Genomic DNA, 24,406 nt, shown 5'->3' with positions numbered 1-24,406 from the left:
TTTATTGAGATGTAATTGACATGTAACACTGTTTTAGTGTTATTCAGTAGTTTTAAAGTAACTCTGCACCCTCTGTGAGGCTCGAACTCATAACCCCTGAGATCAAGGGTCGCGTGCTGTACTGAGACTGCCAGGCGCCCCGACATTGTTTTACTTTTGGGGGTGTACAACATGATGATTGAACACATGTATATGTTGTAAAATGGTGGCCACAAGAAGTTCAGTTAACTTCCATCACAACATTTATGAATTTTTTTTATTTATTTTTGAGAGAGACTGTGCAAGTGAGTGCTGGGGAGGGGCAGAGAGAGAGAGAGAGAGAGAGAGAGAGGGAATCCCAAGAAGGTTCCAAGCTGACAGCACAGAGCCTGACACAGGGCTTGATGTGGGGCTCGATGCGGGGCCCGATACCATGACTGTGAGATCGTGACCTGAGCTGAAATCAAGAGTCAGTCGCTTACCTGTCTCAGCCACCCAGGCGCCCCTGTGGTTATACATTTTTTGTTCCCTGTGACAACTGTTACCATGTACTCTTAGCAATTTTCAAATGTGCAGTGGGTGTTAACAGTACTTACAGTATACTATGGTATTACAGTGTATTAGGTATATTCCATTCCTAGGACTTGTTTATCTGATGACTAGAAGTTTGTACCTTTTTTAATTTTTTGGGTTTTTTTTAATGTTTATTTAAAAAAATTTTTTTTTAACGTTTATTTATTTTTGAGACAGAGAGAGAGAGAGCATGAACAGGGGAGGGTCAGAGAAAGAGGGAGACACAGAATCTGAAACAGGCTCCAGGCTCTGAGCTGTCAGCACAGAGCCCGACGCGAGGCCTGAACCCACAGACCGCAAGATCCGACCTGAGCCAAAGTCGGACGCTTAACCGACTGAGCCACCCAGGTGCCCCAGTATTTATTTATTTTTGAGGGAGACAGAGACAGAGCATGAGCAGGGGAGGGGAAGAGAGAGAGGGAGACACAGAATCCAAAGCAGGCTCCAGATTCTGAGCCATCAGCACAGAGCCCGATGCGGGGCTCAAACCCGCAAGCCGAGAGATCGTGACCCAAGCCAAAGTCGGATGCTCAACCGACTGAGCCACGCAGGCGCCCCAAAGTTTATTTATTTTTGAGAGAGGCAGAGACAGCATGAGCAGGGGAGTGGCAGAGAGAGAGAGAGAGGGAGAGAGAGACTCTAAAGCAGGCTTCAGGCTCTGAGCCATCAGCACAGAGCCTGATGCGGGGCTCAAACCCACAAGCCGAGAGATCATGACCTGAGCCGAAGTCGGATGCTCAACCGACTGAGCCACCCAGGAGCCCCACATACCCTTTTTTAAAGATGCAGATACCGATTATATTTTAAAACAGACATGCAAGACCACCATCGGGACGAAAGGGCAAACCACACCGCAGGCGTACCCGGCACGGAGTGGCTTCTGTTTTACAAAAACCGTTCCTGTTGCCGTGACACACAGGAAGCAGGAGTAGGTGGAGGTCTCGCAGAACCTCGTCCCGAGGATGACCCCAGTTGGAAGGGTGGTCTCCTCCTGGTTCTGACCGCCAGCAAGCATTGAGGGCTGTTGCTGACATGAGCCCCTGTTGAATCGTGGGACGGAGCCGGGCGTTCGGTGTTGAGCGTGTGACAGAAATGCAGGGTGGAGCTTTCTATAAAAAGGCAAATACGTGGGCAGAATTTTTTTAAGTCGTGAAAATGGCATTTTTTCCCTGCTCCGACTCATGCGTTTAATCATTGTTTTAACTGAGCTAATGACTTGTCAAGTAGCAGGAAACCCGGGCTGAGTTCGCTGGTAGTTTAATGAGAGAGAACGTGTGTGTGTAGAAGGTGCGCATCACATTTGTGCTGTAACGAGTGTCTCGATACGCACAGCCTCACCCTCGATTCGAAGCCACGGATAGCAGTATACGCTGCTCCTCTACCGCCGGGATCCCTCTCCTAAAGAAAATCAATTTTCTGAGCTTTTGGGCTCTTTACCCTAAGCCAGTGGCACAAATTCAGGGCTAATTTACAAGCCAAAGAGGATTCGTTTCACCTTTGAAAATTACCTGCCATGCCACCTGTCGTAATCAGGGCGGCAAATCATTTTCTCACTGACGTCCATTTCCAAATACTCACGTTGTGGTCCTCATGTGGTGCCGTTTTAAAAGGTTCCAAGTATGTATTTCCAAGGGAGAGAACTTTACTTGGTTTTGGTGTTCTTTTTTTTTTTTTTTTAATGTTTATTTTTTGAGAGAGACAGCATGCGAGCGGGGGAGGGGCAGAGAGAGAGGGAGACCCAGAATACGAAGCGGGCTCCAGGCTCCAAGCCGTCAGCACAGAGCCCGACGCGGAGCTCGAACTCACAAACCATGAGATCATGACCTGAGCTGAAGTCGGATGCTCAACCGACTGAGCTTCCCAGGCACCCAGGTTTTGGTTTTGTAAATGAGCCTGTGCCTGTGCCTTGGCAGCATTTCTGGCTTACACGATCCAGGAAGATAGGACATGGGGTTAACTGTGGTGTGGAAAGTTCCGAGAAGCACGAGTGCATCCATGTCTGCCTACAGCCTTTCCCACGTGGGATCGTCAGCCCCACGTGCTGTCGAGTGGCACTTTACTATCGCCTGAAATGTCTGTTGATAGCCCAGCACCCGGGGACACTTTCCCTAGGACATTCCAAAGTGACTTGGACGACTCACCGACCTTCTACTTAGAGATTCTACTTCCAGATTCAGGATCCTGGCATATTTTGGCCTGTGATGCTCGTGACATCTGCTAAATCTATTTTTGAACATTTCTTTAACAAACTTAGTCGAAAATCTGGGCATCTCTTTTTGTCAAACCCCATCTCCAGATATCTCATCCTCCTGTTTTCTTCCATTTCTCCCTGGTCCAGGAGTCAGTTCCATTTCGGTGCTTAGGTCTCTTTAAAGAATCTATAGTTATAATCCCACTAGGGAAGGTTTAGCACCATAAATTAGAGGTAGAAATTTATATTAGTTGAGGGGTTGCCTTTTTGGAGATGGAAACGATAATGTAAATGATTGATTTCTTAAACTTACTCTTTGACTAAGTGAGGGTTGAAATAAGGGTGAGTGAATGGATTGAGAGGCCCCTTGGCTGCTGGGGGAATGCCTGAGACCTGCTAATCAGCCTTAACTTAGCAGTTGTTGAAGGAAAAGGCAGTTTTCTTTAAATAAAAGGGCAGAGTTAGAAAACCATGTTCAATCAAATAATCATCTTTTTTTTCTTTTTCTTTTAGAAAGTAATAAGTGATCTCGTTCAAGTCATGGGTGTCATGGGGGATGGGGAGGGCCCAGGTGGAACAAGAATTACTAGAATAACCTGCTGACTTTTTCCAGCCGGTGTCCACTCTCATAGCCCCAGGGATCTGATGTTGCTTTACTTCAGACAAAATCAGATGGCTTAAAAAGTCATCGTCTTCATTTATTTAACACTCAGGTGTATGTAGTACTTAAAATGTGCTAGGTGCTATTATTCTAAGCTCTCTGTGAATAGTAACTAGTTTGGTCCTCACAGCAAGCTGTGAATGATAAATATCATGAATATCTTGTGTTTAACAAGTGGGGAAACTGAGGCATGGAAGAGTTAAGTACCTTGTCCAAGTTACCTGAGGCCACCCAAAGGCAGATTTGGGTATCATAGTCTGCGTGTTTAACCAGTCTACTAGAATCAGTATATGGATGTCATATTCGGTATATGTCTTATATCCAAAATCAAATCCTAAGTGAGATTGCTTGATGTAAAATATCTGCTTACTAATTCCAGATTAAATTAGTATGTGAACAGAAACAAACACAAATGAAAGACGTGTGCTGTATGACCATAATGTAAGCCTACAGTTTTTCTTTTAAATTTTTTTAATGTTTATTTTTGAGAGAGAGAGAGAGAGAGACAGAGTGTGAGTACGGGAGGGGCAGAGAGAGAGAGAGGGAGACACAGAATCCGAAGCAGGCTCCAGGCTCCGAGCTGTCAGCACAGAGCCCAGCGCGGGACTCGAAGTCACGAGCTGTGAGATCATGACCTGAGCCAAAGTCGGACGCTTAACCGACTGAGCCACCCAGGTGCCCCTCTTTTAAATTTTTTTTAATGTTTATTTATTTTTGAGAGACAGCAAGCAGGGGAGGGGCAGAGAGAGAGGGAGACACAGAGTCGGAAGCAGGCTCCAGGCTCCGAGCTGTCGGCACAGAGCCCGACGCGGGGCTCGAACTCACGAACCGAGAGATCATGGCCTGAGCCCAAGCCAGACGCTTAAGCGACTGAGCCACCCAGGCACCCTGTACAGTTTTTAACCATTAATGAAAGCAGCTTTGTCAAGAGGCACCTGGGTGGCTCAGTCGGTTAAGCGTCCGACTTCAGCTCAGGCCATGATCTCTCGGTTCGTGAGTTCGAGCCCCGCGTCGGGCTCTGTGCCGACAGCTCGGAGCCTGGAGCCTGCTTCCGACTCTGTGTCTCCCTCTCTCTCTCTGCCCCTCCCCAGCTTGCTCTCTGTCTCTCTGTGCCTCTCAAAAATAAATAAACGTTAAAAGAAAAAGCTGATACACTCAGTTGTTGGAAATGAGTCTGCCCGCTTTGGACTTACCTGGAATATCCCTTGCCTTTCCATGCTTTATTTTGTTGGTGACAGTGATTAATTAGCTTTCCTAGACGCTTATCATCCCTATGCACACAGCTTCCACGTCATGCTGAAATGTGTATTTAGCCTCTTTATTGTCCGTAGACCATCTGTTTTTTTCCCTGCAATCAGGTGCTCCTAGGAAATCCCTATTCCCAGCTGTCTCTTTCAATTTCACTTTGTCTTCGGCCTTTGGGATATTGAAGGATGTAGTTCGCATTCTATTGATCAGTTATTTCTCAAGATCTGTCCCTGTCTATAGTCTGCTACCTTTATAAAAACCGCGGAAGCTCAGGGTTCACGATAGTGTGCCAAGTGGGTAGAGAGCCAGTGTCTGCTCCTTGGCGTAACTCGCTCACTAATTGTATATAATTCTTGCAGTTATTCTAATGAGCGTCATACCAGTTTTAAATCAAAAGATACTCATGCGGGGGAGCAGTTCATCTCCTGACTGCTATTTCCTAGGAAAAGAGTTTTAAAAGGCTTGAATTATTATGGAGTACATCTTGTGAATCCTTTTTTTCAATGACAAAATACATTATCTTAACAAATTCAGCCTTGAATTCTAACATACGATTTTTAAGCTTTTAAATACGGATTAAAATGTAGCGAAGATCCATTTGTCTTGGTCAAAATACTACTTTTTAAAAGCAGATCACCTCACCGTCAAGTACCAGCAGTTACTAGTTGGAAGTCATCTCTTACTGCCAAGGGCAGGTTACCGAGTCCCTATCTCATTTAAATTAGTTGCGCTCATGTTAAGTATGTGCAGGAAGTTGTTCAAGTGCTAGTTGTCAGTTTCCTCTTATAATTTTGTGTATTCTGTAATGTCATTTTCTCAATGATATCGCTTTGGAAAATGGAGATTTAACCTTTTAATCACTAGAATGCAACCTACGAAAACCTCTTGATTTCCAAATTGTGGCTTGCAAAACTAAGTACAGCCTGTATAGCTCAGCCAGAATGGGTGTTGAAGGTTCCTCAGAGTGTCTGCTAATTTTTTTTTTTAATTTTTTTTTTCAACGTTTATTTATTTTTGGGACAGAGAGAGACAGAGCATGAACGGGGGAGGGGCAGAGAGAGAGGGAGACACAGAATTGGAAACAGGCTCCAGGCTCCGAGCCATCAGCCCAGAGCCTGACGCGGGGCTCGAACTCACGGACCGCGAGATCGTGACCTGGCTGAAGTCGGACGCTTAACCGACTGCGCCACCCAGGCGCCCCGAGTGTCTGCTAATTTTTGTGGTGGGCCTTTGTGGAAATGCCAGAGGCACCCCGCAAATCCCCAGAGAGGTCACTGCTCCCTGGGGATCCACGGGGATTTCTTAATCTTTTCATTTTTAACTGGTAGGAATACTGTTTGCAGAGGCCGTATTCCAGGAAGCTTCCTAGAGATCTGCCCCATACACCTTTTTAAAAAAGCCCAACACACAACACCGACCACCCTCAGGAACCCCCAAGAGACAAAGGAGACCCCGTGGGAAATCCCTGTGACACCCCTCCTGTCTACGGCCATTCCTGGGACGACGAGGACCCCCTACTTCTCCCTGTAGCTAACAGAAAAGCCCCACAGCTCCCAGGATGAACCGAACTCCTGGGGGAAAAAATGGGGAGGACTTAATGAATCCCCCCCATAAAACGGCTTAGAACATTAACTAGTTGTGACGAGTCAGGGCGTTCCAAAATCGGCATCCACTTGCTGGGCATCTGACTTGCAGAGTGGATACGATGATTCTTACGAGCTTAACTCTGACATGCGGTGATGATTAGAAAAGATAATTTTGGTTTCCCTCATGAGTGAAATTAAGCAAATGACTCTGATAGCCTGCGGATTGATGAGACAAAAACCTTGCATTGTTCACGTGTTTGTGTGTGTTTGTGGATGATAGAGATGTGAATTTATACTTCCCTTAAACAGGACATTTTTTTAAGTAAAGTCCTAACTAGTTAAGTCCTTTACAAGCAATCACAGATTTAGGAGCTCCTGGGGATGGTACAGTAGAACCGGTATTAGATAAAATAATTGCTCTAGAATCGGTCCCACTTTGAAGCCCTTAGAAACCTCATGTTTGCAGAGTACACAGTGAATGTGGACGTTTGTTTCAACAACGTCTCTCCTGTCGGAAAGCTCCAAACGATCACTGCTTGCCAGTGGAAAACAAAGACCAAATCCCTGCAGGATGAAGGAAACAACATTCGATTCATAGAAAACCGTGTCTTCAGATACTGTGTGTGTGTGTGTGTGTGTGTGTGTGTGTGTGTGTGTGTGTGTCTGTGTAAAGAACAAGAAGGTGAGCAGTCCTTAAAGGGGGCTTGCCAACCCAGGAATGGAGGGCAGGAAAATGCTAGAACAAGGTGGTCGGTGCCAGAAGTGCCCAGGGAGGAGATAGAAGTATTTCTCATCGATGAAGTCTTAGGTAGTGATGACTGCCTGAACTAAAAATGTAGACTAGAGGGCCACCCAGTCATTCAACAAACGCTTATCGTTCCTCCATTGTGTATGGTATTCTCGGCTCGGAAGGTGAAGGAACCAATCTGTCCCCCGCATGTTTGCTACCCTGAAAGGCCAAAGTGGCCAAGCTGGTTCCGGCCATCTCAGAGCCACCCCCGCTGTAAACCCCACACGCGTTTGCTTGGGTGCGGAAGGACGGGAGCCTGCCACAGAAACGAGGCCATCTGGAAAGACTTGAATCAGTACTGAGTGCATCTTGCGACCGACTGACTCATGAAATCAATGTAATGATTTGACCAGGAGGTAAAAAAAAGAAAGCTCCTCAGAAATGAAGTATAAAGAATGAAGGCAAAGTGTCAGATCGCACCAAATGTGTGTTTCAGTTACACACACGTGGACCCATACGTTAGCTCGTGACATAAAATACATTTCAATATATAAAGTGGGTCACAGTGTGGGGCGCCTGGCTGGCTCAGTCCAAAGATCACGTGACTCTTGATCGCAGGGTCGTGAGTTCATGCCTCATGTAGGGTGCAGAGATTACTAAAAATACATAAATAAAACTTAACAAGAAAAGAAAAGATGGCTCACAAAGAAGTTGGAGCAACATTCATCTACAGAAGCCTCACTGTCCACTGTTTCAACGTGCCCCTGGCGTGAACGCCCTGACCTAGTCTTTCCTCCCTGCACGCCGAGGGTCAGAGATGCACGGGTGGGAGAAGATACGGTGCCCTGGAGGGTCTCCACCAAACAGGCTCGCCCCCTTCCTTCCTCTGTTGTGGGCCTCTGTGCAATGGCTCTTCCTGACGCGTGCTTCTGTACTATGTCACAAGGGCCACCTTCATAACTAGCTTGGTAAACCTTGTTACCACATACGTGTTGGACGTGTCCCCTGTACACGTCGAGGTCCCTGTTCACCTCATCCCCAGATGCCTTCGTGACAAGTACGTGCAGAAGAAAATGCAGGTCTTTATCAAGGATCGTGAAAATCCTGAGCCTCTGATTTGCTGTGGGTCTCTGGAACACCACCGGGGTGTGCTGTGGGTCTCAGGAACACCATCAGGTGCTCCGTGGCTTATGCCTAACTCTGGTTGAGGGCCTCAGAGCTCCATGTACACTTGACCTAAAAAAAAGGGTTCAGGGTCTGAAGAAATATAGTTGGTTGTTTTCAGCCTTCAATCGAGCTTTATTATTTTCTTCTTAGTCCTGATTCACTCTGTTTTTTCCCCCTGCATCTTGCCGTTCTAAATGGGTCTCAGCTCGTTTTTGGCTTGAGGTGGCTGTGCATTAATGCAGTGAAATATTAGGTATGGTGGGAGGGGGCTCTGACGGAGCGTGCAACTTGCTGTGGAAGGTGCAGAGAAGGGGGGCCCAGCCCAGCCTGGGGTATGCCAAGGAAGGCGTCCCGGAGGAAGGTTCTGAGCGTCACGCCTGGCACATAGTAGGCCCTCAGAACTGTTGCTACGGCGAGAAATGGCATCTGAGAGAAAAGTTGACTGGGAGGAAAGTGAGTAAATTTAGCAGAGAAAGCAGCACACAGAGGTTCAGAGCAGGGACGGAACGTCGTAGACTGAGGACCTATGTAGTGTTTGGGTATAGTGGGGACAAGGGGTAGGGGCTGAGGAGGCTGGAGCCCTTATCACAGAATCTGGTGGGTCCTGCGAAGGGTTGGCTTGTTTATATATATATTTTTCTTTCTCTAAAAAATTTTTTTAAATATACTTTACTTTTGAGAGAGAGAGAGCACAAGTGGAGACGGGAGGGATAGAGGAACAGAGGATCCAAAGCGGGCTCCGCGCTGACAGCAGAGAGCCCGACGCGGGACTTGATCTCACAGACTGGGGGATCGTGACCTGAGCTGAAGTCGGACGCTCAACCGACTGAGCCACCTGGGCGCCCCAATTTATTGTTTATTTTTAAGGTAGCAGGGAGTCTCTGAAGCTGGGGAATACGCGAGAACGGCAGGTCTTGACAGAAGTGGATGTGCTGAGTTGAGGTGCCAGCAAGGCCCCGACTGAGCTGTCCAGTTGGGACTGTGGATGTGACTGGGCTCAGCAGCCAGGTGAGCTGGTGGCCCACGTGCGCAGCTGAGGTGTAGACATGCTTACAGGATCCCCGGCTCTGACCCCTTTTCTTCCTACGTTCATGACATGTATCTCATTTTACCTCTAACTATAGGCTTGTGTGTTCAACCTCTTACTTGCCATCTGATGTCTCAGTGAGTCCAAAACAGAGCCTTCGCGCCCCCCACCCCCACCCCCATGCGTGCCTCGTCCTGATGCAAGACATCAACCTTACCCGCCAGCCCCTACCCCTCCTCCCAGGACCTTTCTGGTGTCTTAGGTGACACCCTCTGATGGTTTCCCATTGCACCCAGAATAGATATAGTTTCCTCATGGTCTGCAAGACCACTGCCTCTCTCTCTCTCCACCTGGTTCTGCTCTCTCCCCCTTTGTTCACTTCCCCCCAGCCACTGTGGCCCTTACTGCTTTTCTCTAGAACTCGCCTGGCTTCCCGTCTCAGCTGTTGTATTGGAACACCCCTCACCAGATCTTCCCACAGCTACTTTCTTCCCACCATCCAGGTCTCAACCCAACCGCCTGTTTCTTAGACATTTTCCTTGACCCTCTTAGCCTAGGAAGCCCTCCAGCCCCTCTACCGCATTATCCAATCTTATCTTCTCAGCATTGATTCCCAAGTCCGTGCCCTCTCTGCTGGATCCCTGGTCTTCGGGCTGGCCCGGGTCACTGGCAGGTGAGGCTAGAGAGGTTGGGGTGAGGAAGAGCCCATGCACAAGGGTTTCACACCAACAGCTCGGTGGGCAGTGTCTCCATGACTGGCATTTCTGTCCTCACAGGATTTTGTTCTTCCTGTCGGTGGACTGAGGAAAGGACACCAGTGCAGAGCTCTGCCTGGTGCTTTGGACCATCTGAGTGAACGGAGGCTGCACTTGAAGGCCTCGGTGTTCAGATGTGACTCTGGGATACGGGAGGGATAGTGGAGGGATACTAGAGTGCGTCTTCACTCTTCAGCTCTCGTGTGGAAATTCAGAGTAAAGTCAGCCTTTCCAAATTCTTGGTTTCCCCAAACGTGCCCCAGAGGAGACCGTCGCTGCTGGAATTTGGTATTTAAGGATTTCCCATCTGCCAGGGCTGGAGTCAAACGTCTCTTGCAAGTCTATTCCTTAGCAAGATCAAAATTTAAAGTAAATGGTTTTTAGCTTTGGCCGTTGGTAATTTTTTGACGACGATCCTATTGACGTTTCCGCTGAAAATCACGCTTGAAAACTAGATGCAAAAAAATTACTTCCATGCTCCAGATATCATTGCATTTCTTCTATATATTTTACTTTAGAATGTGTGCCCTGATACGTATATTTGCTTCTTGGATTTATCAATGTTCTGCCTTCCTTCAGAAACTACTTTAGGTGCCACATTTAGTAGTTACTAAAATAGAAATCCAAAGGTAAAGTGAGTGAACAGAGTTAAGGGGGGTACAAAAAAACACATAAGAAAGTTCTAGCAAAGTTGAGGATCAGTCCCCAGCGAGGCTTGCCCGCTAAGCTGTTCTGCTTGCTGGGTAAAGGGTGGAGCCTTCGCCTCGGGAGCTACGGCTACAAGCTTCAGACAACATCGGATGATCAGAATTGAGCTTTGTGACCATTTCTCTTGCTCAGACAGAGGGTCGCCCAACCAGAGCTGAGTGGTAGGGTCAACACCTGCCGCCAAGCCCGAGTTTTCCTCTGGAAGCAGCTTCAGACCTATTTCAGCCCTTGAGCAAGTACTCCATTGAAATCCCCAAATGCCGAACTCTGTAAAAACCTGGTCTAGCTCAGAAACCAAGGTCTTTGTCGTGTTCAACTCTGTTTGATTAACCTCCCTCCTGAATGGATTCTGCAGTGAGATTCTCAAAAGAGAATGGATTCTGAAGACCTCTCTCTCTCTCTAAATAACAGATCTCAATGCAGCCTGGCCAAAGGTCTTTCCGAGAAAAGGCTTGAGAGCATCCTCTCTCATGGCCATAGCAGAACCTCAGAGATGCTTCTAGTCGTACACTAGGTGGCCTCTGCTCCCCAGGTAAACTGAATAAATTGGCCACCCGTATGCGGTTATTTGATACTGAACCCTTAAATGTTGGAGAAAGCACCCGTGTGCTTTTGAAAGCCAGTCATCTTTGTTTATAATACAGCACGAGTGGCATATAAGATGTGTGTTTGATAGTTTATCTAACTGTTCACCATAGTTTGCGTTGCAAATACTCAATTCCCTTTTACAATGCAGGCAAAGCCAATAAAAAATCCCAAGTGGCAAACAGTATTGCCTTCTGACAGATTTCCTCATAGAGGAAGCAGAGTGTGTTAATAATGGTGATCAAAAGTTGCAAGCCGATAACTACCAAACGAATCGATCTGTAATTTAGAGAGAGAGAGGTCTTGAGAATCCATTCTCTTTCAAGAATCTCACTGCAGAATCCATTCAGAAGGGAGGCTAATCAAACAGAGTTGAACATGACAGAGACCTTGGTTTCTGAGCTAGGTCAGGTTTTTACAGAGTTTGCTGGTAAGCCATCTTTACTTGAAGTTCTGCTTGAGGTTTGAAGAGTTAGGGCAAGGAGTTTTAAGACTCAGTCTTAGAAGAGCATGGAGATCCACGAGATCCAGTAAGAACCAGATCTCCTGATTGCTGATGGATCACTGCAGGCCTCCAGCTAGAATCCTAAGGCACCAGGCCCTCCAACCATCACCGATTCCTTTGAATTAGCACCCCTGAAGCTGACTTGACTCAAGTTTTTTTAACCAGTAAATTGTTACAGAATTTAATGTGGTTTTTGGTGGTGGGGATGGTGGTGGTATTAATTGTTGATTTTTGTCATCTTCATAGAGTTAATATTCTGTGGACAGAGTAGATGTGTTACATTCAGCTTTTTTGGCCAATTAAAAAAAAATTTTTTTTAATGTTTATTTATTTTTGAGACAGAGAGAGACAGAGCATGAATGGGGGAGGGTCAGAGAGAGAGGGAGACACAGAATCCGAAACAGGCTCCAGGCTCTGAGCGGTCAGCACAGAGCCCGACGCGGGGCTCGAACCCACGGACCGCGAGATCATGACCTGAGCTGAAGTCGGACACTTAACCAACCGAGCCACCCAGGCGCCCCAAGGCCAATTTTAATTATTCATTTTGATGTTACTGAACCATAACGTCCATTCCAAAGGCGAGTATTCAAATCCCCTGACCACGTCCTTCTTACCTTCCATTTTTACATGGGTTTTCCAAAGACCCAGACTTAAATAGCTCTCTCAAGTGTAATACTTGGTGGGGTTTTCCCTCATTATTTATTCATTCTTTTACAGTTAAAAAAGTTAACATGTTACTCAACTTTTCATGACGATTAGAATAACATTGTGCTTAATAGTGCGATAAAGTACTTTTCTTTTTTATAATAATGCTACAAGAGGCACGTAGTGGGTGCTTGTGTGAATAAGCATCGTGCTTCTTTGCCCAGCCGCAATGACACCAGCTCTTAGGGTCAGGTACTTGCTTGAAATTAGGACCCAGTGCTTGCATTCTTTGGATGGCTCTTAACAAAAAGGTATTAAATTATTAGCTGTTTTTTAAAGAAAACATTCAAACATGAAACTTCACCTTGGCATCAGTTGCAGGATGAGTTAGAATGAATGAAAAGTGAGCCATTAACCATTTCCTGGAGAAATCATGACCAAGTTAGGAAGATAAGGATTTTTAATTTTATCACATCAAAAAAAAAAAAAAAACACAAAAATAAAACAAAACAAAAAGAACAACTGTGCAGGTCTTGAAAACAAGGAAACAAACCATGTAAACATATAAAGAGTCCTGGACTGTGATTTTCACAGTAGCCTCTCACCAGTGCTGCTCCCCGAATGGTTTTGTTTTAACACCATGATGCCATTTTAACTTTAATATGAAATGAGACTCTGGATATCAAAGTTAATAAGTGTGGTGTCGATGGCTGGATTTAATGTTGTGTTCACTAGGAAATAGCGCCTCACTAAATCCCTGCATATTGTTTCCCCCTTTGCACACAGATTTATTACAGATCTCTCAGGACTATGGCTTATATACCCCTACTCTCCCTAGAGTTTAAACACTGTTACTGTCCAGCCATCAGTATAGAAAGGTTTAAGCATCTCTTTTTTTCTCATTGAGATCTACACCATCTCAACCTCTTAAAAATGGAAATGCATAAAAATTACTTTTTAAACCACAAATGCGAGACTACTATTTATTTAGGCATTTGGGGGCATAAGTCATCTAAGAATGACTAAAGTTTGTCTCCCCTTGGCCATTGACTCAGCTGAAAATCTGGTAGAAAATATTTAATTTTTGTAACCTTGTTCATTAAACAGGGATTACCCATATCCGCTTTAAAAATACACCAAAAAGCACGAGGTGAGCCTAGGGTATCTTGTATCACAAAGCAAGGACCGGCTCCAAATCCAATGGGATCATTTCCAAGGCTACAAAATCCAGATTGAAATGGCCCCCCCTTGGAACACCCCGAGCACCAAAAAGAATACTGAGAGTCATAGCTTATGACACATAGAATTAATTTTCAAACATCCACAAGTCTGCAGTAGTACTAAGAAAATGAAAGGGGAGGATACAAAGGACTTTTTAAAGGAATAGTTGGTCTTTGCAGGGAAACGGCACCTTGCAAATGTAGGAATGATGATGGCAGTAGGAAAGTAGAGTTTTGGAGTCCTCGCTGTGTTCATTCAGTCAGGTAAGGATTGCTGATGGTGGTTTGAAAATGGGGTCATCCACATGAAACAAAAGTATCACCTCATAGACTTATTAATCACCCAGGACAAAGGTACCCTTTTAATGGAGAGGTTGGGAGGTCCTCTCCTCACGAAGTGGCCAAATTTAGGTGACAAAGAGCAGAACAAGCTGACCTGGGTGCCACCAACAGTGGTTGAGCCATTAGTTCACCAAATCACCCATGTGGCATTCAGGCTGGAAGTGGCCGACCGTAATCAATTTCCCAGGAAGCATTCAGGCAAGTGGAGAATGTGGGGAAGTCTGTGAAACAATTGGCCTGAATTCCTCAAGAGAGAATCATGGATAAGAAAGGCAGGATCGGCGGCAGGGAGAGGAGGACGGGGTACAAAGACACACTGAGGAGACCTAAGCACACATCGTGGTGAGTTCTTCCCTAGATACTGCATCCAGCAGGGCAGGGGAGCCCCAGGCAGGTGGGGGGTGACTGGGGAAATCTGCATACGGGCCATTGTGCATACACGGGACACTATGGAATTGCTGGTAGGTGTGACCGTCACGTGTGGTGATGTAGGAGAAGGTATTCAGGCAGGAAATTTTTTCATGAAAGATTATCAAGTTTCAAGACTCTTCTTTATAATAGATTACTTCCTTCTCTCTTGTCTTTGCACCTAGTCTGTAAAAATCTAAGTTGTGGGGGAGGGGTGCTGGGTTCACGCAGTGGTTCAGTTCCGTCATTCATTGACCAAATAGTTACTGAAAGCCCACTGTGTGTCAGGTTCTCTGGAGGCGAACAAAAATGAATCCCGGCTTATCCTTTCCATCCGAAGATGTTCACCTTGTCTCCCCTGGGGATGCTGGGGACACAGGGTGGGGAGGGGACACCAAAAAGAAACATGAGCCAGATTTAACTTGTAAACAGGGTTTATTTCTGCCGGAGCCCCTCCTGTTCCTGGTCTAAACTTCTTTCAAGAAATAAATATACTTGACCCCGTGACTCTCTGTAGTTGAAATCCTTGTAGACGTGTTGGGGGCTGACAGGGTGGCGGCCAAAATCCCCTCTGCGGTCTTTGGACAGATGGGCCTGAATTGCTGTGCTTGGACGTAAACCCCCTCATTTCCTTATTTTTCTAACTAAATGGTTTGTTTTCTTCAGGCCAGTTCCTGAGCATCAAGTCCCCATCTCTGTGCTGCCGTTTGGAGGAAATACTAAAAAACTGCCAGAAACATTTGTGTATTTTTTTTATAAAGAGAGTAAACCCCATCAAGGCTCATGTTAATTTTTTTTAATCCCTCATTTGTGAGTTTCATGGTAAAGAAAATGAAGAAGGTAGACGTGGTGGCAAGTTTTTGTTTTGATGTGGCTTTTGGGGGCTCCTGAACGTCGAGATCGCAGAAATCGAAACCCGGTAGAGCAGTCATAACGCTTATTAAAACACTCGCACGTGTAAAACAACTCGAGCTGTTCTAAGAATCTTTCAAGTTTCTAGACATGTGTCATAGTAGATCAGTTCCCGCCTTCAAAGTATTATGATCGGCTCGGTCCCTTTGTCCTTGTCCCTGTAGGAGGTGGCCACGGCGGTTGTATCTGGCCACCCAGACGAGCCTCTGTTAGGGCGTCTGCCAAATAAGTTCAGATAATCCGTAAACACCAAGTGATCAGTGACTTTTGATATGTTCCTAAATCAGCTTTTTGAAGAACTCCTAAGAAATTGCAGAAAAGTGCCCCCCAAAATGCCAAACCCTCATGTCCCCAACAACCTGAACAGATAGCTTTTAACACATTAGCACCTTCCTTTTGCCAGTGTAGTTTTTTGACACCAGCCTATAAACTCTGGGAGCCCAGAGACCGATTCCTTATTTACTGCTCTGCCCATCCTTTCTTAAGAGTGCCTGGTACACAGTGGGTGCTCAGTAAACCTTTGTTGAATATTAAGTAATATAAAAACGTCCCCGATAAAGTTGTAGCCGCAATTGACCCCTACCGACAGTCTCTCCCTCCTCCCGCCTTCGTCAGAGGCACCACTGTCCTGAGTTTGGACGCTTCCTATTTATTTTGTATGTTCAAACATCCATATACCCACAAGCAACATATGGTTTTATTTTATGGTTTGCGATTTACATAAATGGCATCATGCCGTAAGTATCTTCCTGAAACTCGCATTTTTCATTCAATACCATCTTTTGAGACTTGTTCATGTTGTTTCATTACACCTAAACCTTCTTGCTTTTTTCCCCTTTTAGCTGCTATTCCCTCATTTAACTATATTCATTTTCATCATCAGTGTCCCTGCTTGATAGACTTTTAGATTGTTCCCAGCTCGGTAGAAGTCTGTTACCTACGCGTGCGTCCTCACCACCCCCAGTGTTTGTCGTGGGCATAGGAAAATGGAAAAGTGATAGTATTTCTAATGTCTCTAATCGCTACCGGTTATAGAAGCACTGTGAGGCCACGGAATGGCACTGTGTCGGGCTCTGTGCTAAACGTTTCATATATTCGCTTTGTCTTACTTAATACAACAGGTTGTTTTACAAACTGGAAAACTAGTCTGACGTTACAGAAACATTGGCCAACCTCCACAACCCCCTAAGCGGCAGACTCAGGATTTGAGCTCAGTTCTTGGATACCAAAGCCTTGGGTGTGAGACATACTTTCGAGGGAGGATGACCCATTTTCACTCGCTGGACCTTCTCTTGTCGTAATGGGAGATGTTGAGTCAATATAGTTAGCCAAGTTCCAAAAAGTGTGCAGGGGGAGTAGAGGAATGAACTGATGGTCTTTGTTCCACTGCAAAATTGAGTTGTCTGTTGCACGTTTCCCTCGTGATAGGAAGGTTTTTTTGGCCTGCCTGTCGTTTTAGGGGTTGAACCAATTGAAAGTTTCCTCACCTTCACTTCTAATGATCTTCAGGTGGATAATTGGGGCAGCGCACTTGTCTTGTTGAATTAACCCTTCACAAAAAGAAGGGAAGTCTAAAATTATTCATGAGACGTAACCATCGGCTGTAACTCACTTCTGTATGTATCCCTAGTTATCTCTTTAAGGAAGCTTTCGAAGGGATGTGTGTCAAAGGCGGGGGGGGGGGGGCTGCGGGGGAGCAGAGTCGTTATTTCAGGCAATTCCAGAATATTTGAAAATGTATTTTTACTTTTTTGCCTTTCATTCTGCAAGGCTGTTTTCAATCTAATTTAATGAGTCCTCAAATGAGATCTATTTGAAGAAAATTACCTAATAAAGTATGAAATTAGTCTGGAGACTGAGAATTTTTGGCACGTTGCTGATGGCAGCCTTTCTGATAAGCAGATATACGATGATGATGATGGTGGTGGCAGTGATGGTGGTGATGGTGATGGGGAATGCCTTTGACTGATGTGTCAGCTTTTTTCTGAACAGACCCAGACTACCTACGTTCTCAAATTGATTCGCCCCCATTACTTTATCCTGTTGTGTATTGAGAAAAATTGGCACACAAAAATAAGGAACTTGAAAGAAAATGCTAGAAAATGCTAGAAAACTTGCTAGAAAATGGATTAGGTAGAATGCCTCAGGATGTGTTTTCAAGAAATTTGGAAAGGACCTCCCCCCCCCCACAACCCTCCAATACTTTGCTTTCACAAAGCCTGACCTTCTACAACTGAACTTTTTTTGTTGTTATGTTTTAAAAAACTATTATGAATTTTCAGAGTATTAAGATGACCTAATAACTGTTGATGATCTATGAGGTTTAAAAAAAATTATTGAATCAGAGATTTAGTGTGAAATGTAAGCCATAAGGTATCATCAACATTGGTAACACTGTGGGTAGGTAACTGTTCTAGAATCTGGCATCAGCTCTTTTCCTGAAAAGATTTGGTGACTGATGGGGAGAGAGAATGGATTCAAAGCTACTTCGTCCCAAAGTACAGAATGACGTAAAAGCTCCCGGAAGGGATGCCTATACGTGCCTGGAGATACGCCGTCCCCATTTTATTGCTGGGAGTCGCCTTTTGGCCCAAGAACCAAAACCTGCATGGGGCTTGCCAGCGTCCATCCAGTGTTGTGTCCGCCACGTGCCTTTGGAGCGGGTGACGTCTCCATTCCCCAAATGAGGCCAGGACCTTCTGCGGTTTATAGATGGCATTCTGCACGCACCTAACAAAAGAGGTGACATCTCTAGGAGTTCCCGCTGTTTTCAAGCTACGATTGTGCTTCTGCTTATAAAGAGCTGGGGTGGATGCCTTCCGCCAATTATACCTTGGCCTCCTTCTTGCCTTTTTCCTTTGCTATGAAGGCTTTTGATGGAGCTTTTCTGTTTGTTTGTGAGCCGTGTCTCTCCCTCCCCTTTTCTTGTAGTGCTGTTCATGTAATGCTTTATCTCTCTCCCATTCATATTTTTTTCCTTCCTTTGTGCTGCATGGAGACTCTCTGCTGTACAAGTGTAAGTATTTGGGTGGCTCTGCAGTTTCTGGCTGGGCTCGTTTACAGTCTCGTGTTCCATCTGCTTGTGCTGCCTGGCTGGTCTCCCAGGAGACCGAGTGTCGTCCCCCAGCTGTGGATCCTGCATGAAACAGGCAGCAATCTAGAGGCAAGACTGCATTTTGCAAGGTGCTTCAACTAGAAAGCAGGCGATGAATTTAAAGTATCCTGGCTGTGCCTGAAAGCAAGCACAGTGTTGATGAAGAGGGCACCAACTTTCAAGAGGGGAAAACGGCCTTTTCCGTTCCTGTTTAAAAAAAAAAAAAAAAAAGACATGATTCCTTAAACGTCCAGGTTTTGGGTTTTTTGGGTTTTTTTTTTTTTCCTGATTCTCGTTTCCCAGGGTTGTAGAAATTTGGCATCATGATTTCCTTCTTGGATTAGAAGAATGTTCCTAATCTGTTTCCCAACTTTTTTTTAGCCGACTGTTTTTTTTTTTAATGTAATTTTCTTAATGTTTATTTTTGCGAGAGAGAGAGAGACAGAGCGTGAGCAGAGAGGGGTAGAGAGAGTGAGGGAGGCACAGAATCCGAAGCAGGCTCCAGGCTCTGAGCTGTCAGCACAGAGCCAGACACGGGGCTCTATAGAACTCACGAACTGTGAGATCATGACCTGAGCCAAAGTCGGATGCTCAACCGACTGAGCCACCCAGGTGCCCCTAACCAACCGGGTTTTATTTTGTTCCTTGTTTGTTTTAACCTCGGGGAAAAGAAATTAGGCATTCTCGAGCTTGACATGAGAATGTTGTCGTTTATCCTTTGCACAAACTCGGTAAAATGAACAAGGAAACTTCTCCATCCTATTTTTGTGGTGAGAGAAGCGATGGAACTCTCATTTTAGAAAAAATGAGCGTGTCTAGGAAGTATAGGTTAAGAGTGAGTTTAGCAGGAAAAACTGTGGCGGTGTTTGTCAGGCTGCAACCTTAGTCCTTAACTGGTGGTAAAATTGAGATACCCCTTGGGCTACATGAGAGGAGTTTGAATTCCATCATAGGAACTGGATCAAAGGAGTAAGATTTCGGAGCAGTAACACTGTGGTCCCTTTAGATTCCTGTAGAATAGGAATAGTGGCCATGGTTTCGTTCACTGTCTGCCAAGGTGGGCGTTTAGCGATGGTTTGGGATGTCAGGATGTGGAAGGAGTCTTGTGTTTAGGGCTCTCCTTCTAAAGTTACATTTTAAAGACTTCAACACCCTGTGCCTCATATTTCCTGAGTACGTGAATAGTGAAAAGTACTTATGACTCGCAAAATGCATCTTTAAAGATAAAGTAATTTCATCTAGGCTTAAATAGTAGACAGTGCTGGTCACGAGTTGCTTTATGAAGAGTCCATTTGGTCAGTATGCCTCCCTTGCTTCTGTTGCTGACACCCCCCCTCCTTCATCTGAGAGGCACTTCGTGATTTCTCCTCCCAGCAAATATTTACGCATCGACAAATGTCCAGGGCAGGAAACGAAGGCCAAACAGTCTGAGAAAATTAACCCTTGTCTTTGGATACAGGAGCATTAACAGTTCTAAAGACAAGGTAAAGCTAGATCTCTTTTCTAGGGTATAACTCCTCTAACCAGCAGGTGTGAGAAGGGGAAGACTAAGGGAGCATATAGACCAGATTTCTGGAAAAACAGAATATTTGTTCTTAAATGTATCCTTGGGTGCATAATCATAGCTCATTCTTATGTTCCCTCTTGCTCACGATGTGTATGTAGTGGGATCATAGGACTGAGCTACTAAAGAGTTTTCTTTTTCTATAAAACTGTTAAGGAAGAAAAAATTCTAAAGAAAAGAACGAAAAATAAGAGAGACATGAAATTCACTGTTTCTTTTTTCCCTCTTCGTCGTTATACGTAAACCACAAGAAAGAAATCATGAAACAGTTCATCTGTCAGCAGTGGCTCAGGGTCTAAAATTGGGTTGCTTTCTCAACACCGGCGGTCGAAACTCGCCTGATTTCGAGCCCTGACTATTGTCGCAAAAGCCCCTCGTCCCCGCGTGAACGTGGCAGACTTCACAGATGTGTCAGATAGAGTGAAAGAGTTGCGTTTGAAATGCAGCTGTAAAGAGCATGTGAGATGAAGGAAAGCTTTGAGGCATTAGAAAGTCAAACCAAGAAGAGAAAAGTAGGTCCCATTTGGTGGATGGCAGCTATGGAGAACCCGGATGGTTGCCATATGAACCCCTCAGTGTCTGTGTAGTTAGCTCGAGCTGAATGACCGATTTACAGGTAGGCGTCAGTGTGTAAATGGGTCTCTCTCTACCTGTCTTTTATATTATGTATAAATGTTATAGATCATCTGTATTCTTTTACATATAGCTCTCTGGTCATTCCTTTTCAGCTATTCAGAATTGTAATATACTTGAAATGTCATCATGGTCGTATGTGTTACACACATTTGGTATCTGTTCTAAAGGTTAAAGAGGGAGACTTGAGCCAGATTCTTTTTGCCCGTGAACACTTTTTCTGTAAAATCAAGAGTCGCAGGAAAAAAACGTTGGACGACATCGTCATTCCAAGCATTTTATTTGTGGCTGTCCAAATGAATTGGCTGGAAATTAGTCCCAAGCTGCTGCTCGATCCCTTTACCTGTCACGGTTGCATGCAAAGTGGAGGGAGTACTAAAGACATTTTTCGTGAAACATAGCAGATATTTTGGTAGTTGGGTTCTCCTGAGGATTATTTATTCTTAGAGATTTCCCTTATGAATAGACCAGTCAGGCCGCTCTCTGCTTCAGTCAACCGCGAGGTCAAGGTCAGTTTCGGGGGAGAGCAACCTGGAAGCTGGCTCCCTTTCCAGCTGCCTCGGATTGACGCTTGCTTTACAGGTAGATATTCCTGAGATTGTCTGCCTTTAACCTCGAAAGAACCAAATCAGCAGTTTTCCCAGTGTATTTCAGGGTGACCCGTCTGGCTTTGAATATAATTGCTCATCTCTTCTCTCCCTTTTCTCCCGATAATAAATACTGGCAGAAGGATATTGTTATTAAAGCCGGCATAAAATTGTTAGAACTCTGAAGTTGTTTGTTTCAAAGGTCAGTATGAGCCAGTTCATTCTTTGAACCAAAGAGAGTTTCTCACCCTCGTGGCTGTTTTTGGGGAGAGCCTTAGATGACGGCCTATTAAAAAGACTACAAAGTAAGTTCTGTTATCTCTTACTTCACACAAAGACTGGTATCCGGGATCAAACCGATTAAAACGTCCCTAACATCCATTCATCGGTATGGCGATGGCGAAGGGTGTGGTTACAAGGGATGCTGGGCCAGCCTCGTGAGGATCTGTCCCTGGTGCCGTTCCTAATGACACTTTGAATGGTGGCCTTTGTCATCTCTGTGAGTCAGTTTCTTCCTTCAGATTTGAGAGGGGATGACTGAGGCTTCCTCCTACTTTCACTGTGGTCCTGTTGAGGGAGAAGCTAGCACCTTCCTTGGGCTTGGCTTTATGTAATCAGCAGTTGGCACCAAGGCTTAAGTTCTGGTGGTTCCGGTGTTGGTCCCATATTTGAAAGACTCAACGAGAAGCGACAGCAGATACAGACTTGGGAACTATGGCAACCGTTTCCTAGTTAGTCTTTGCCCATAATCTAAGGGTCAGAATCTTGGTGGCAGAAGTGGGAGATGGGACAGTTACTTGAAATACCGAGGTGACAAAGAGTCCGGTGTCGCCTGGGAGTTGCAGCCGTGGTCACGAGCAGTGAACAATTGCAATGTCCGCTTGTAGCGGCTGATGTTTTACCATCCTTTAATCGTATTTTTTGTATCCATTTTATTTTTTTTTTAATTTTTTTTTTAACGTTTATTTATTTTTGAGACAGGGAGAGACAGCATGAACGGGGGAGGGTCAGAGAGAGAGGAAGACATAGAATCTGAAGTAGGCTCCAGGCTCTGAGCTGTCAGCCAAGAGCCCGACGCGGGGCTCAAACTCACAGACCGTGAGATCATGACCTGAGCCGAAGTCGGACGCTTCACCGACTGAGCCACCCAGGCGCCCCTTTATATCCATTTTAGTATCGTCAGGTGCAGCTGGGAATTACATTCTGTATCATTCACTGTTCCTTTCCGCCTTGTAAATACAGTGTAAGCGATGAAAGCTGGGGGCGGGGAAGGGGGAGGAGGCAGAAGGGGCCGTACGAGTCGAGAACATCGTCACCCTTTGGAAACGTGGGGGCTCGGTCTCCGCAGGGAGGCCGTCAGATGTGACCAGCCATCCTGGAAAGAGGCGAAACAGATACTGGGTTTAAACATTTGATCCCAGATGCTCCTTCAGCCCCGCCCCTCCTGAACCGTTAACTGAAGTTTGGAAGGCGAATTTTGTGTGGACGCCTAAGGGCTTCCTTTATTTCGTTGCTAGATGACGCCCAAATCCAAACGGAAGAGTATCCATAGCCGGATGCTGCGGCCTGTTTCCAGGGCCTTCGGTGAGTTATTTCTGTGTCCGTGAAACACCCTCAGCGGGGACCTCGGGCCGCTTCGGGGCCATTTCCCGGGGATGCTCTGGGGGGCAGCGCTCAGAAGGGCAGTCGCGTGGTTTGTGAACGCATGCGTGTGCGATTGGGTGAGGGGCCTGACGTGACCTTTAGGAATTCCGCAGCCCATCCGGAGGCACTCAGCTTAGGCCCGGGGCTCTGCTTCGTTTCAGAGATGGAGTTTGACCTCGACAAAGCTCTGGAGGAGGTGCCCATCCACATCGAAGACCCGCCCCTCCCGTCCGCCCGGCAGGAGAAGCGGAGCTCGGGGCTCATCTCCGAGCTGCCTTCTGAAGAAGGGAAGAAACTGGAACACTTCACCAAGTTAAGGCCGAAGCGGAACAAGAAGCAGCAGCCCACCCAGGCGGCGGTAGGTGGACCGGGCCCCCCACCCCCCACCCCTCCCGACCCAGGGGGAGCGCGGGGGACGGACCCCCCGCACGACCTCCAAGCCCGTGTCTCTGCTGGGCGCTCGGCGGTTGGGGAAAAGATCATGCGGTCGAGCGCCCAGGGCCTCGGAGCGGAGTCGCCCTTGGAAGAAATCCTTAGAAAAGTCGCGGTCCCGTGCGGGAGCCCAGTGGACTCCGTCCAGCAGCCTGCGACGTCTGATGCGGACGGGGGGCAAGGAGGCGCCGAAGAACTGGTGTGTGACTGACTCGAGGGTGCCCACCTCTGCCCCCCCCCCGGCCGCGCCTGCCTCCTCCTCGCTCACCTGCCCAGCCCGGGTGGCGAAGCGGGGTTCCCGGGGCAGCGCGGAGACCACACCCCGTGTCCCCTGCGGGACAGGGTGGGACGGTTTGTGCCGCATGGCCTTCACGTAGCTTACCCCGTGCCCCTCCCGGGCGCACGTCTCCCCTCTCCTTTCCAAGGTTGGCCCCGGGGTCTCTGTCCCCATCTCCCTTCCCCTGCGGTCCCCCGGAATCTCTGCCGTGTCCCCACCCGCCTCTGCGGCCGCCCTGTCCCCGCTGACCTAATCCCCTTCCGCCGGGTCTCAGTGGTTACTTGACAAAGAAAACTGCATCCTTCCCGAAACCACTTCCCGTGGGCTTGGTGTCGCCACGGGCTTCCTTTTCAACCCCCCCCCCATTCCGGTGACGTCTTGGAGTGTGTTTCTTGCTGCCTGGGCCGTGTGGGCAGAACCCGGGGTTACAGTCCGTGGCTGACGCTGCCCTGTCTGCTCTAGAGTCAAATAGTCACCTGCCTCCTCAACGTCAGCGTCCCAGAGCACCTCGGGCTCAGGCCGTTCAAAACTGGGTGCGTCTCTCCCTGTGAACCCGCCTTCCACTCACTTCCCTGTCCGCCATGGCGCATCACAGGTGACGAGTCAGGAACCCAGATATGATCCTCATGAGACCCCAGGTCCCGGTCCCAACCCAGACCTCCTCTGCCTTCCTCCTTGTCATCCCTGCCTTTGCTGCTTCCCACCCAGTGTCTCAGTCCTGCAGAGCTGTAGCCTTTTCCTCGTCACTTCCCCTCCCCGCCCCACACACCTCCTGGGCTGACAACCACTCATCTTTCAGATCTCCTCTTGCCTCAGTGTGCCAGGAAGCCCTCTCGGTCTCTACGTCTGTGCTCCCGTAAGGCTGTGCTTGTAGGACTCCAGGGGAGGCCATTCTCACAGACCGGATGTGCACAGTGCCCCGCCTGAACAACC

At 46.7% G+C, this 24,406-nt stretch overlaps 1 protein-coding gene across 5 annotated transcripts in view; it reads left to right on the top strand.

Moving 5' to 3' along the window:
• CARMIL1 (capping protein regulator and myosin 1 linker 1) overlaps positions 1–24,406 on the top strand; it is a 313,422-nt gene that overhangs the window by 248,250 nt on the left and 40,766 nt on the right. For all 5 annotated transcript variants that reach the window (XM_030314690.1, XM_032593106.1, XM_032593105.1 and 2 more), the window contains 2 exons: positions 22,638–22,704; positions 22,926–23,122. In XM_030314690.1, coding sequence (XP_030170550.1) covers positions 22,638–22,704; positions 22,926–23,122 — 264 coding nt within the window. The remainder of the gene's footprint in view (positions 1–22,637; positions 22,705–22,925; positions 23,123–24,406) is intronic.

The sequence above is a fragment of the Lynx canadensis genome, chromosome B2 (genome assembly GCF_007474595.2).
Source record: "Lynx canadensis isolate LIC74 chromosome B2, mLynCan4.pri.v2, whole genome shotgun sequence".
Lineage (NCBI taxonomy): Eukaryota > Metazoa > Chordata > Mammalia > Carnivora > Felidae > Lynx > Lynx canadensis.
Note: the sequence above shows the minus strand (reverse complement) of the source record. Positions and strands in the feature narration are given on the sequence as shown.